At 35.5% G+C, this 13,833-nt stretch overlaps 1 protein-coding gene across 2 annotated transcripts in view; it reads right to left on the reverse strand.

Moving 5' to 3' along the window:
• Positions 1 to 13,833, reverse strand: part of efemp1 (EGF containing fibulin extracellular matrix protein 1) — an 84,854-nt gene that overhangs the window by 26,324 nt on the left and 44,697 nt on the right. For both annotated transcript variants that reach the window (XM_061910069.1, XM_061910070.1), the window contains exon 5: positions 3,317 to 3,439. In XM_061910069.1, coding sequence (XP_061766053.1) covers positions 3,317 to 3,439 — 123 coding nt within the window. The remainder of the gene's footprint in view (positions 1 to 3,316; positions 3,440 to 13,833) is intronic.

Genomic DNA, 13,833 nt, shown 5'->3' on the forward strand with positions numbered 1-13,833 from the left:
ACAGGAAAAAACTGGCAACTTAATTGCCAGAATTTTAGTGAAAAATCTACTGTTGTTTTTACAATATATTACTGTAAATGGAAAAACAGTACAATTGGGTTTTTTTTTCAGGAAAAAACTGTCTACTTAGTCGCCAAAATGTCACAGTTTAAATTGTTTTTACATCATATTATTGTCAATGAAAAAACAGTAACACTGGGTTTTTTTTTACAGGAAAAAACGGGCAACTTAGTCGCCAAAATTTTACAGTAAAATCTTCAGTTGTTTTTACACATATTACTGTAAATGGAAAACAGTACCAATGTTTTTTAACAGGAAAAAAACTAATAAATATAAATACTTAAATAAATATAAATACTTAAATGTCTGCTTGACTTATGATTTCAAAACAAGTTAGCCAGCAAAGTCTACTACTGTAAAAATGACAATGTATTTCACAGTAAAATTTACGGTGATTTTTACAGCATGTTACTGTAAATTGAAAAAAAAAAAAAACCATCCATCCCTCCGCTTTTCCCGTCACGCCAATTTTTTTTTTTACAGTCAGGTTCTATCAACCGAGCTGTTGTTTACTGTGAAACTCATAAGTGTTGTTTTTACAGTGTATTACTGTAAAGGGAAAGACGGTACCACATCAGTTTACAGGAAAAAAACTGGCAGCTCCAGAATAAAAAATAAAACTATAGTACTGTTTTTCCATTGACAGTAATATGTTGTAAAAACAACTGTAGATTTTACAGTACAACTCTGGCGACTAATTTGCAGGTTTTTTCCTCTAAAAAACAAAAAAACAAAACAGGTACTGTTTTTCCATTTTCCATTAAAATTGAAAATTTTACAGTAAATTTCTGGATACTAAAAAGTGGTACTGTTTTTCTATCGACAGGAATATGTTGTAAAAACATTTTAAAACTGTGACATTTTGGTGACTAAGTAGCCAGTTTCCCCCCCAAAAAGTGGTACTGTTTTCCATTTACAGTATTATGTGTAAAAACAACTGAAGATTTTACTGTAAAATTTTGGTGACTAAGTTGCCAGTTTTTTCCTGTAAAAAAAAAACCAGTGTTACTGTTTTTTCATTGACAATAATATGTTGTAAAAACAATTTAAACTGTGACGTTTTGGCGACTAAGTAGCCAGTTTTTTCCTGAAAAAAAAAACAATGGTACTGTTTTTCCATTTACAGTAATATGTTGTAAAAACAAATGAAGATTTTACAATAAAATTCTGGCGACTAAGTTGCCAGTTTTATACTGTTAAAAAAAACAGTGTTACTGTTTTTTCATTGACAATAATATGTTGTAAAAACAATTTAAACTGTGACATTTTGGCGACTAAGTAGCCAGTTTTTTCCTGAAAAAAAAACAATGGTACTGTTTTTCCATTTACAGTAATATATTGTAAAAACAACAGTAGATTTTTCACTAAAATTCTGGCAAGTAAGTTGCCAGTTTTTCCCTGTAAAAACAAAAACAGTGGTACTGTTTTTTCATTGACAATAATATGTTGTAAAAACAATTTAAAACAGTAACATTTTGGTGACTAAGTAACCAGTTTTTCCCCCCAAAAAGTGGTACTGTTTTTCCATTTACACTAGTATTTATTGTAAAAAATGTAGATTTTACAGTAAAATTCTTGCAACGAAGTTGCTAGTTTTTTTCCTGTTAAAAAAAAACAGTGGTACTGTTTTCCATTTACAGTAATATGTGTAAAAACAACTGAAGATTTTACTGTAAAATTTTGGCGACTAAGTTGCCAGTTTTTTCCTGTAAAAAAAAAACCCAGTGTTACTGTTTTTTCATTGACAATAATATGTTATGAAAACAATTTAAAACTGTGACATTTTGGCGACTAAGTAGATATTTTTTTCCTGTAAAAAAGGGGTACTGTTTTTCCATTGACAATAATATATTGTAAAAACAATTTAAAACTGTGACATTTTGGCGACTAAGTAGCTATTTTTTCCTGTAAAAAAGGGGTACTGTTTTTCCATTGACAGTAATATGTTGTAAAAACAACTGTAGATTTACAGTACAACTCTGGCGACTAATTTGCAGGTTTTTTCCTCTAAAAAACAAAAAAACTAAACAGGTACTGTTTTTCCATTTTCCATTAAAATTGAAGATTTTACAGTAAATATCTGGATACTAAGTTTCCATTTTTTTTCCTGTTATAAAAAAAAGGGGTACTGTTTTTCTATCGACAGGAATATGTTGTAAAAACACTTTAAAACAGTGACATTTTGGTGACTAAGTAGCCAGTTTTCCCCCCCAAAAAGTGGTACTGTTTTTCCTTTTACAGTAGTATTTATTGTAAAAAAACAAAAAAAACTCTATAGATTTTACAGTAAAATTCTGGCAACGAAGTTGCTAGTTTTTTTCCTGTTAAAAAAAAACAGTGGTACTGTTTTCCATTTACAGTAATATGTGTAAAAACAACTGAAGATTTTACTGTAAAATTTTGGCGGCTAAGTTGCCAGTTTTTTCCTGTAAAAAAAAAACCCAGTGTTACTGTTTTTTCATTGACAATAATATGTTGTAAAAACAATTTAAACTGTGACATTTTGGCGACTAAGTAGCCAGTTTTTTCCTGAAAAAAAACCAATGGTACTGTTTTTCCATTTACAGTAATATATTGTAAAAACAACAGTAGATTTTTCACTAAAATTCTGGCAATTAAGTTGCCAGTTTTTTCCTGTAAAAACAAAAACAGTTGTACTGTTTTTTCATTGACAATAATATGTTGTAAAAACAATTTAAAACTGTGACATTTTGGCGACTAAGTAGCTATTTTTCTTCCTGTAAAAAAGGGGTACAGTTTTTCCATTGACAGTAATATGTTGTAAAAACAACTGTAGATTTTACAGTACAACTCTGGCGACTAATTTGCAGGTTTTTTCCTCTAAGAAACAAAAAAACAAAACAGGTACTGTTTTTCCATTTTCCATTAAAAATGAAGATTTTATTTCTGAAAGTCATAAGAAGCAAAGTAAAAAAAAAAAAAATAATTTATTTAAACAAGTGAAGATCAAGTCTTTAAAATATTTTCTTGGATTTACAAATTCTATTTGAGTTTTGTCTCCCTTAGAATTAAAAATGTCGAGCAAAGCGAGACCAGCTTGCTAGTAAATAAATACAATTTAAAAAATAGAGGCAGCTCACTGGTAAGTGCTGCTATTTGAGCTATTTTTAGAACAGGCCAGCGGGCGACTCATCTGGTCCTTACGGGCTACCTGGTGCCCGCGGGCACTACGTTGGTGACCCCTGATGTAAGGTAATCATGTGTACATGTAAACAATGGATAGACAAAGACTGACCTACACATTGGTCTCTGCTCCTCTGGTAGCCTGCAGGACACTGGCAGCTGTATGACCCCCTGGTGTTGAAGCAGGCCTGCCCGGGGCCACAAGTGTATCGGCCTGTCGCACACTCATCTATGTCTGTGGGCAACACACACACACACACACACACATACACACACACACACACACACACAAATGTGCATGGGGTGACATCATCAGCCATGACACAAAACTGTGGACGGGTGTTAGAGGAAATGTGTGACCCGACCAGGGATGTTGCTTCCAAGTCGTGCATCCATCAGCGTTATGTCTTGTGCTCATTTTAGTGATAATGTATACTTGCTAACCTGTTTACGCACTCCATTATTTGGTCACCGTTTCTTTTCTCGCCTTTCACTAAGTTTTGTCTATTTTGCTTACTCAAAATGAGTCCAAAAGCCAACATTAACAAACCAGCCTGGAAAGAAGGAGGGAATGGCCGTGGAATTACAGTTTGTACATGTTTTAGGATTTAGGGACACACACAATATAACTGCTACTGTCTGTGTTAATCTGGACCCCAGGATGCAGGGACAGTAGGTGAAGTGCAAGTAAAAACACTATATATATATATATATAGGTGTGGGAAAAAAATCACAAGACTACTTCATCTCTACAGAACTGTTTCATGAGGGGTTCCCTCAATCATCAGGAGATTTTAATCTCCTGATGATTGAAGTAGTTTTGTGATTTTTTCCCACACCTACATATTGCGCTCTACCACGGTATCGAGCACTATTCTCTGGATAATCCAATCAAGACATATATATATATATATATATATATATATATATATATATATATATATATATATATATATATATATATATAGTATATACATGTATATACAGATAATATATATATACATATATAGTTTCTATACATATATACAGAAATATACACATATACATACAGTATATATATACATATATATATACAGTTCGTACATATATGTATAAACGTACAGTACAAATATATACGTATAGTGGAGGTTTCTGTGGTTTATCTGTTATACAGTGTTCAATACTGGGGTAGAGCGGAATATATATATATATATGTATACATATATATATGTATATATATGTATATATATATATATATATATACATATATATATGTATACATATATATACACATATATATACACATATATACATACATATAATTACATATATACATAGTATATATATAAAATATATACATATATATACATATACATACATACATACATATATTAAATATATACATATATATACATACATACATATACATATATATATACATATATGCATATATATACATATATACATACACATATATATATACATATACATAAATATACATATATATACATATATACATAGTTATATATACATACACATATATAAATGCATATACATAAATATACATATATATACATATACATACATATACATATTTATATATACATATATGTATATACATATTTATACATACATATATATATACATACATACATATATGTATATACATATTTATATATACATATATATATACATACATACATACATATATATATATATATATATATGTATATATGTATATATATGTATATATATATATATATATATATATATATATATATATATATATATAAAAAATCCCCTGAAGAGCCTAGAAACCTGCAAAACAGGCTTGCAGGGATGAAATAGCGTCTCTGTTTGTTCCTGACCTAACGCATATACAAACCCCATTTCCATATGAGTTGGGAAAAAATGTTAGATGTAAATATAAACAGAATACAATGATTTGCAAAATTTTTTTTAACCCATATTCAGTTGAATATGCTACAAAGACAACATATTTGATGTTCAACCTGATAAACATTTTTTTTGTGCAAATAATCATTAACTTTGGAATTTGATGCCAGCAACATGTGGAAAAAAATTGGGAAAGGTGGCAATGAATACTGATAAAGTTGAGGAATGCTCATCAAACACTTATATGGAACATCCCACAGGTGTGCAGGCTAATTGGGAACAGGTGGGTGCCATGATTGGGTATAAAAGCAGCTTCCATTAAATTCACAAACAAGGATGGGGTGAGGGTCACCACTTTGTAGACAAATTGATGAACAGTTTTAGAACAACATTTCTCAACGAGCAATCGCATGGAATTTAGGGATTTTAACATCTACGGTCTGTAAAATCATCAAATGGTTCAGAGAATCTGGAAAAATCACTGCACGTAAGCGATGATATTACGGACCTTTGATCCCTGAGGCGGTACTGCATCAAAAACCAACATCAGTGTACAAAGGATATCACCACATGGGCTCAGGAACACTTCATAAAACCACTGTCAGTAACTACAGTTGGTCGCTACATCTGTAAGTGCAAGTTAAAACTCTACTATGCAAAGCCAAACCCATTCATCAACAACACCGAGAAACGTCGCCGGCTTCGCTGGGCCCGAGCTCATCTATGATGGACTGATGCAAAGTGGAAAAGTGTTCTGTGGTCTGACGAGTCCACATTTCAAATTATATTTGGAAACTGTGAATGTGGTGTCCTCCGGAACAAAGAGGAAAATAGCCATCAGGATTGTTATAGGCGCAAAGTTCAAAAGCCAGCATGTGTGATGGTATGGGGGTGTATTAGTGCCCAAGGCATGGGTAACTTACACATCTGTGAAGGCACCATTAATGCTGAAAGGTCCATACAGGTTTTGGAGCAACATATGTTGTCATCCAAGCAACGTTATCATGGACGCCCCTGCTTATTTCAGCAAGACAATTCTAAGTCACATTCAGCATGTGTTACAACAGCGTGGCTTCGTAAAAAAAAGAGTGCGGGTACTGCAGTCCAGACCTGTCTCCCATGGAAAATGTGTGGCGCATTCTGAAGCGTAAAATACGACAGCTGAGACCCCGGACTGTTGAACGACTGAAGCTCTACATAAAACAAGAATGAGAAAAAATTTTACTTTCAAAGCTTCAACGATTAGTTTCCTCAGTTCCCAAACGTTTATTGAGTGTTGTTAAAAGAAAAGGTGATGTAACACAGTGGTGAACATGCCCTTTCCCAACTACTTTGGCACATGTTGCAGCCATGAAATTCTAAGTTAATTATTTCCAATGAAAACTAAAGTTTATGAGCTTGAACACCAAATATCTTGTCTTTGTAGTGCATTCAACTGAATATGGGTTGAAAAGGATTTGCAAATCATTGTATTCTGTTTATATTTACATCTAACACAATTTCCCAACTCATATGGAAACGGAGTTTGTATATATATACATATATATATATATATATATATATATATATATATATATATATATATATATATATATATATATATATATATATATATATATATATATATATACATTCAATGTATCATAATTACAATGAAATGTGTGTAATGACAGAATATCACAGAAGAGAACGGTAATGTGTTTTCCTTCTTCGACAGCGTGTACATACGGTAATATAATATATGATTGACCACCATCTGCTACATCCTTCCCACCCGTTGCATGTTTTTCTCCTCCACTCTTCCTCCCTCACACACTCCCACGGAGCGTCCAAACACGCCCATGCACTCTCATCCCTGCAGGCCCACCAGCAGACGTCCTCCTGGGTGGTCCCACGCTGACAGCCATTGGGCATCAGTTTCACAGTGTGTCAAGAGAGAGATCCTCCATACCACACACACACACACACACACACACACACACACACACACACACACACACACACACACACACACACACACACACACACACACACACACACACACACACACACACACACACACACACAGAGTTAAGAAAGAGGGAGTCGATATTTTTGTGATTTGGAGGGAGCATTGCCCGGAAATAGTGCAAAAAAACAAAAAAAAAATGACTGGAAAAGCTAAAAAAGTGCCGCCGCTCACAGATGTTATTAACAATGCACCAGAGGAGAGAGAAAGAGCCAAAAATCTGTCTCAAGCTTGACAGAATTGTTCAGGTTGCACAAAATTATGTAGAACATGACTTATGTTGAATATCATTCATTCAAAAGAGCTTTTTTGGAGGTCAAAGGCCTAAAAATGTCAGGCTTGCTCCTGACAGTTTGGTTGTGTTTTACTTTTTCCTCTCTTTTTGTGTAGTATTTCCTGTCTTTAGTTCCTGTCAGCACTCTTATTTTGTTTCTGTTTCCTGTTGGTCTCCCTGAGTGCTGTGTCCCCTCAGCTGTGGCTGACTGGCACCTGGCCACACCTGGTGTCAATCAGCCAGACACTATTTGAGCCTGTTTTGTCCTCCAGTCAGATGCTGGATTATTGTAGTGTGGTGTCGAAGTCATCGCTACAGCTACTACCTGTCGTGCTACTATTTGTCCATGTCGTCGTTCCTGTTAGCTATTTGTAGTTTGCTTTCTCCTAGCTCTTTTGTTTCGTAATTTCTTGTTAACCATTAGCTGTTTCCAGTTTTTCTGTTTGCTGGTTCCTGTTTTCAGTTTTGGCTCTACCTAGTTCCTGGTTTGTGTTTTGTACCTTTTATTTTGAACATTAAATTATGTTTTCTTATTCAATGCCTGCCACCGTCTCTGCATCCTGGGGTTCGTCAACAACTCAATGTGACAAAAAACGGAGTTTATTCTTGCCCCGAGCCTCTCTTTTCACTCTTCTTCCTGTTTTGTAAACAATGTCAATGCATATTTTAGCACATTAATGTCACACATTGAAACACGAGTAATAGTCAGAGATCCTCTATACATGACAGGAGCACCCTGCTGTTTATAAGGACCTTACAGTCAAAGATCTATGTGACAAAAGTGTGCTGATGTTTTTTAAAGGATATACAACAAAAACACAAGTCAAAGATTGTGAGTATTCTGCTGTTTTTCAGGATCTACCCAAAAAATGCTAGTTTATGATCTTTATGACAGAAGCATGCTATTGTTTTTAAGGAGCTCCTGCAAAAGTATTACTCAAAGATCTTCTATAAGACAGGAGTGCTGTGCTGTATCTAAGTTTCTACTGCAAAATCGCCAATCAAATATCTTCTAAATGTCAAGAGCTGACTGTTGTTTTTTAAAGATGTATTGCAAAAATCAACTCCAAGATCATGTAATGACAGGAGCACTGCTGTTTTTAAGGAGCAAGTGCAAAAACGTTCCTCAAAGATCTTCTATGTGACAGGAGAGTTTGGCTGATCTTAAAGACTTCCTGCAAAAACGCTACCCAGAGATCTTCCAAATGACAGGTACACTCTGCTGTTTCTGAGAAGCTACAGCACAAAACGCTAGTCAAAGATCCTCTATACAACAGGAGTATTCTGTTGTTTTTAAGGATCCACCACAAGAAACAGTAGTTGAAAATCCTCTAAATGACAAGAGTATTTTGATGTTTTTACTGATCCACCACAAAAAACACTAGTCAAAGATCCTCTATACGACAGGAGTATTCTGCTGTTTTTAAGAATCTACCACAAAAAACATTAGTCAGAGATCCTCTATACGTCAGGAGTATTCTGTTTTTTTTTTAAGGATCTACCACAAAAAACACTAGTCAAGGATTCTCTAAATGACAGGAGTATTCTGCTATTTTTAAGGATTTACCACAAAAAACACTAGTCAAAAATCCTCTTAATGACAAGAGTATTTTGATGTTTTTAAGGATCTACCACAAAAAACAGTAGTCGAAAATCCTCTTAATGACAAGAGTATTTTGATGTTTTTACTGATCCACCACAAAAAACACTAGTCAAAGATCCTTTATACGTCAGAAGTATTCTGTTTTTTTAAGGATCTACCACAAAAAACACTAGTCAAATATTCTCTCTATGACAGGGGTATTCTGCTATTTTTAAGAATCTACCACAAAAAACATTAGTCAAAGATCCTCTATACGTCAGGAGTATTCTTTTTTGTTTTTTTTAAGGATCTACCACAAAAAACACTAGTCAAAAATCCTCTGTACAACAGGAGTATTCTGTTGTTTTTAAGGATCTACCACAAAAAAAGTAGTCGAAAATCCTCTTAATGACAAGAGTATTTTGATGTTTTTACTGATCCACCACAAAAAACACTAGTCAAAGATCCTCTATACGACAGGAGTATTCTGTTTTTTTTAAGGATCTACCACAAAAAACACTACTCAAATATTCTCTCTATGACAGGAGTATTCTGCTGTTTTAAGGATTTACCACAAAAAACACTAGTCAAAAATCCTCTATACAACAGGAGTATTCTGTTGTTTTTAAGGATCTACCCCAAAAAATCAGTAGTCAAATATCCTCTAAATGACAAGAGTATTTTGATGTTTTTAGGGATCCACTCTGTCTATCTGTGTTGGCCCTGCGATGAGGTGGCGACTTGTCCAGGGTGTACCCCGCCTTTCGCCCGATTGTAGCTGAGATAGGCGCCAGCGCCCCCCGCGACCCCGAAAGTGAATAAGCGGTAGAAAATGGATGGATGGATGGATGGGATCCACCACACAACACTATTCAAAGATCCTCTATATGACCGGCGTATTCTGCTGTTTTTAAGGATCTACCACAAAAAACACTAGTTAAATATTCTTTAAATGACAGAAGTATTCTGCTGTTTTTAAGGATCTACCACAAAAAACACTAGTTAAATATTCTTTAAATGACAGGAGTATTCTGCTGTTTTTAAGGATCTACCACAAAAAACACTAGTTAAATATTCTTTAAATGACAGAAGTATTCTTCTGTTTTTAAGGATCTACCACAAAAAACACTAGTTAAATATTCTTTAAATGACAGAAGTATTCTGCTGTTTTAAGGATCTACCACAAAAAAAACACCAGTCAAAGATCCTCTATATGACCGGCGTATTCTGCTGTTTTTAAGAATCTACCACAAAAAACACTAGTTAAATATTCTTTAAATGACAGGAGTATTCTGCTGTTTTTAAGGATCTACCACAAAAAACACTAGTTAAATATTCTTTAAATGACAGGAGTATTCTGCTGTTTTTAAGGATCTATCACAAAAAACACTAGTTAAATATTCTTTAAATGACAGAAGTATTCTGCTGTTTTTAAGGATCTACCACAAAAAACACTAGTTAAATATTCTTTAAATGACAGGAGTATTCTGCTGTTTTTAAGGATCTACCACAAAAAACACTAGTTAAATATTCTTTAAATGACAGAAGTATTCTTCTGTTTTTAAGGATCTACCACAAAAAACACTAGTTAAATATTCTTTAAATGACAGAAGTATTCTGCTGTTTTAAGGATCTACCACAAAAAAAACACCAGTCAAAGATCATCTATATGACCGGCGTATTCTGCTGTTTTTAAGAATCTACCACAAAAAACACTAGTTAAATATTCTTTAAATGACAGGAGTATTCTGCTGTTTTTAAGGATCTACCACAAAAAACACTAGTTAAATATTCTTTAAATGACAGGAGTATTCTGCTGTTTTTAAGGATCTACCACAAAAAACACAGTTACATATTCTTTAAATGACAGAGTATTGTGCTATTTTTAAGGATCTACCACAAAAATATTAGTTAAATATTCTTTAAAAGACAGGAGTATTCTGCTGTTTTTAAGGATCTACCACAAAAAAACACCAGTCAAAGATCCTCTATACGCCCGGAGTATTGTGCTATTTTTAAGGATCTACCACAAAAACACTTGTCAAAGATCCTCTATGCAACAGGAGTATTCTGCTGTTTTTAAGGATCTACTACAAAAAAATAACTAGTCAAAGATCCTCTATATGACAGGAGTATCTGCTCCTCTGCTTGTAAACCAGCAATGACACGACGTGTCACATTTCGGGAGGCGGTATAGCACCGAATATGATTCATTAGTATGACCGTACTATACTAGTCGCGGTATACTGTACTACCCTGGTTCCATTATTTCCTATGAGAAAAAGTGTTAAAAGTGACAACAGGCCGTATAAATGCACCACTAGTGTTTGCATAGCTGCTTGAAAGGGGCTCAGGTGCAGTGACGAGACAAAGCAAGCGGACGTTTCAGAGACAAAAGTGGGGCTAATCTGAAGGGGAACTTGAGAGACATCAGGTGCAAACTTCATACGGGTGCAGACAGGACTGCTTGACAAACCTCCATAAAAAAATAAATAAAAGAGAGATGAAAGAAATGTGCCAGGAAATCGACACTTTGATGTGGCTTGGAAGTCATCTGTGAAGGAGCGTATAGGGAGGCCTATACATATATATATATATATATATATATATGTATATATATGTATGTATGTAATAAGACGAACCTCAAGATGCAGAGATGGCGGCAGGCATTGTGCGGGAAAACATGATTTAATTTAACTCTAAAACAAGAACAAACAAAAGGCGCGCACAAGGTGGAGAACAAACTTGGCTATGAAGAAAAACTAGCACAAAGGCTAACTGTGGACTACAAACAAAAACACTTACTGTGACACGGAGGAACTATGACATGAGCAGAGTCAACAGAAGTAGTGAAGTGAAGTGAAATATATTTATATAGCGCTTTTCTCTAGTGACTCAAATCGCTTTACATAGTGAAACCCAATATCTAAGTTACATTTAAACCAGTGTGGGTGGCACTGGGAGCAGGTGGGTATAGTGTCTTGCCCGATGACACAACGGCAGTGACTAGGATGGCGGAAGTGGGAATCGAACCTGCAACCCCCAAGTTGCTGGCACGGCCACTCTACCAACCGAGCTATACCGTCCCAAGTAGACACAGCTACAAGGATAAGTATTAATGACATTGACAAGTAGTGGTGACAATAATCCAGCACTGACTGGAAGGGAAGGCAGCTTTAAATAGTATTTGGCTGATTGACACCAGGTGAGGCCAGATGCCAATCAGCCACAGCTGGTGAGACACAGCACTCAGGGAAACAAACAGGAAACGGACAAAATAAGAGCGCTGACAGGGAACAAAGACAAACGCAGAGGAAAAACTAAAACATGGCCAAACTGTAAGGGACAAGCCTGATATATATGTGTATATATATATATATATATATATATATATATATATATATATATATATATATATATATATATATTTATATATATATATATCCAACACGCACGTAGGATTAACCGAAGGAGCGTTCAAAGCCAGATGGAATAATCACAAGGCCTCCTTTAGAAATCAGACCTTGCGGAATTCTACAGAACTCAGCAAGCACATTTGGAACCTCAAAGACAATAATGTTGAATATTCAATAACATGGCAAATTCTTGCATCCAGCGCACCTTACAACAGTGGTAATAAAAGATGCGACCTATGCTTAAAAGAGAAACTTTTAGGCATAGGTTAATATGACCGAAAGCAATAATCCATTGCTTTCGGTCCCCTAGAGGGGGGGTTGCCCACATCTGAGGTCCTCTCCAAGGTTTCTCATTGTCAAAGGTTTAGAAATAACAAGTGCTACCATGTGCATTGACAACGTTTTTGTTTTATTGATTCATGTTTTACATCTGGTGTCAGAATAATTGTATCTAAGTTATCACAAAACTTTGTGTCTGTTGAAATAAAAAGTGTCTCTCGCCTTCCTGTCGGTCGTTTTTTCTTAATAACGAGCTCGGGTGCCGAGAATGTTGATCGAAGTGCATGTGGAGGAGGGTGCGCCTCCCGCAGGAATGGGGTGTGTATGGCCCGGCTTCGTAGCCAGCGGCAGGTGAGTAGATTGCCCAGCTGGGACTGGTTATCTAACCAAATGTTGCCCTAATTAGCAGCAGCCGGGGCGAGACATGTAGTGGGAGTTGGAGCCAGAGAAAGACACACGAACAGAGACACGCCGGACTGAAAAGTCCAAAAATATATTGCTGGAAAGTAATCCCTACATGTGTGCATGCCAATAACAACTTGATCAACCTTGTATACCGGGCTCAAGAAGCTCCTAAAGTTAAAAGTTGAAGTACCATGATAGTCACACACACACACGGGGTGTGGCGAAATTATTCTCTGCATTTGAGCCATCACCCTTGATCACCCCCTGGGATGTGAGAGGAGCAGTGGTGGCCACGCCCGGGAATAATTTTTCGGTGATTTAACCCCCCAATTCCGACCCTTGATGCTGAGTGCCAAGCAGGGAGGTAATGGGTCCCATTGGTATGACACCCAGTGTTTTTTAAAGGGGAACTTTATCAGCAGACCTATGTAAGCGTCAATATATACCTTGATGGTGCAGAAAAAAAGACCATATGTTTTTTAACCGATTTTCGAACTCTAAAAGGGTGAATTTTGGCGATTTAAACGCCTTTCAATTGTTCGCCTGTCGGAGCGATGACCTTTCACCCGTGACGTCACATCGTGAAGCGACCCGCCATTTTCTCAAACACATTACACAAACCAAGTCAAATCAGCTGTTATTTTCCGTTTTTTCGACTGTTTTCTCGTACCTTGGAGACATCATGCCCCGTGGGTGTGTTGTCGGAGGGTGTAACAACACTAACAGGACGGATTCAAGTTGCAACAGCGGTCAAAAGATGCGAAAGTCCCTCGTTTGTTCCGCACACTTT

This window comes from Nerophis ophidion, linkage group LG09 (assembly GCF_033978795.1).
Source record: "Nerophis ophidion isolate RoL-2023_Sa linkage group LG09, RoL_Noph_v1.0, whole genome shotgun sequence".
Lineage (NCBI taxonomy): Eukaryota > Metazoa > Chordata > Actinopteri > Syngnathiformes > Syngnathidae > Nerophis > Nerophis ophidion.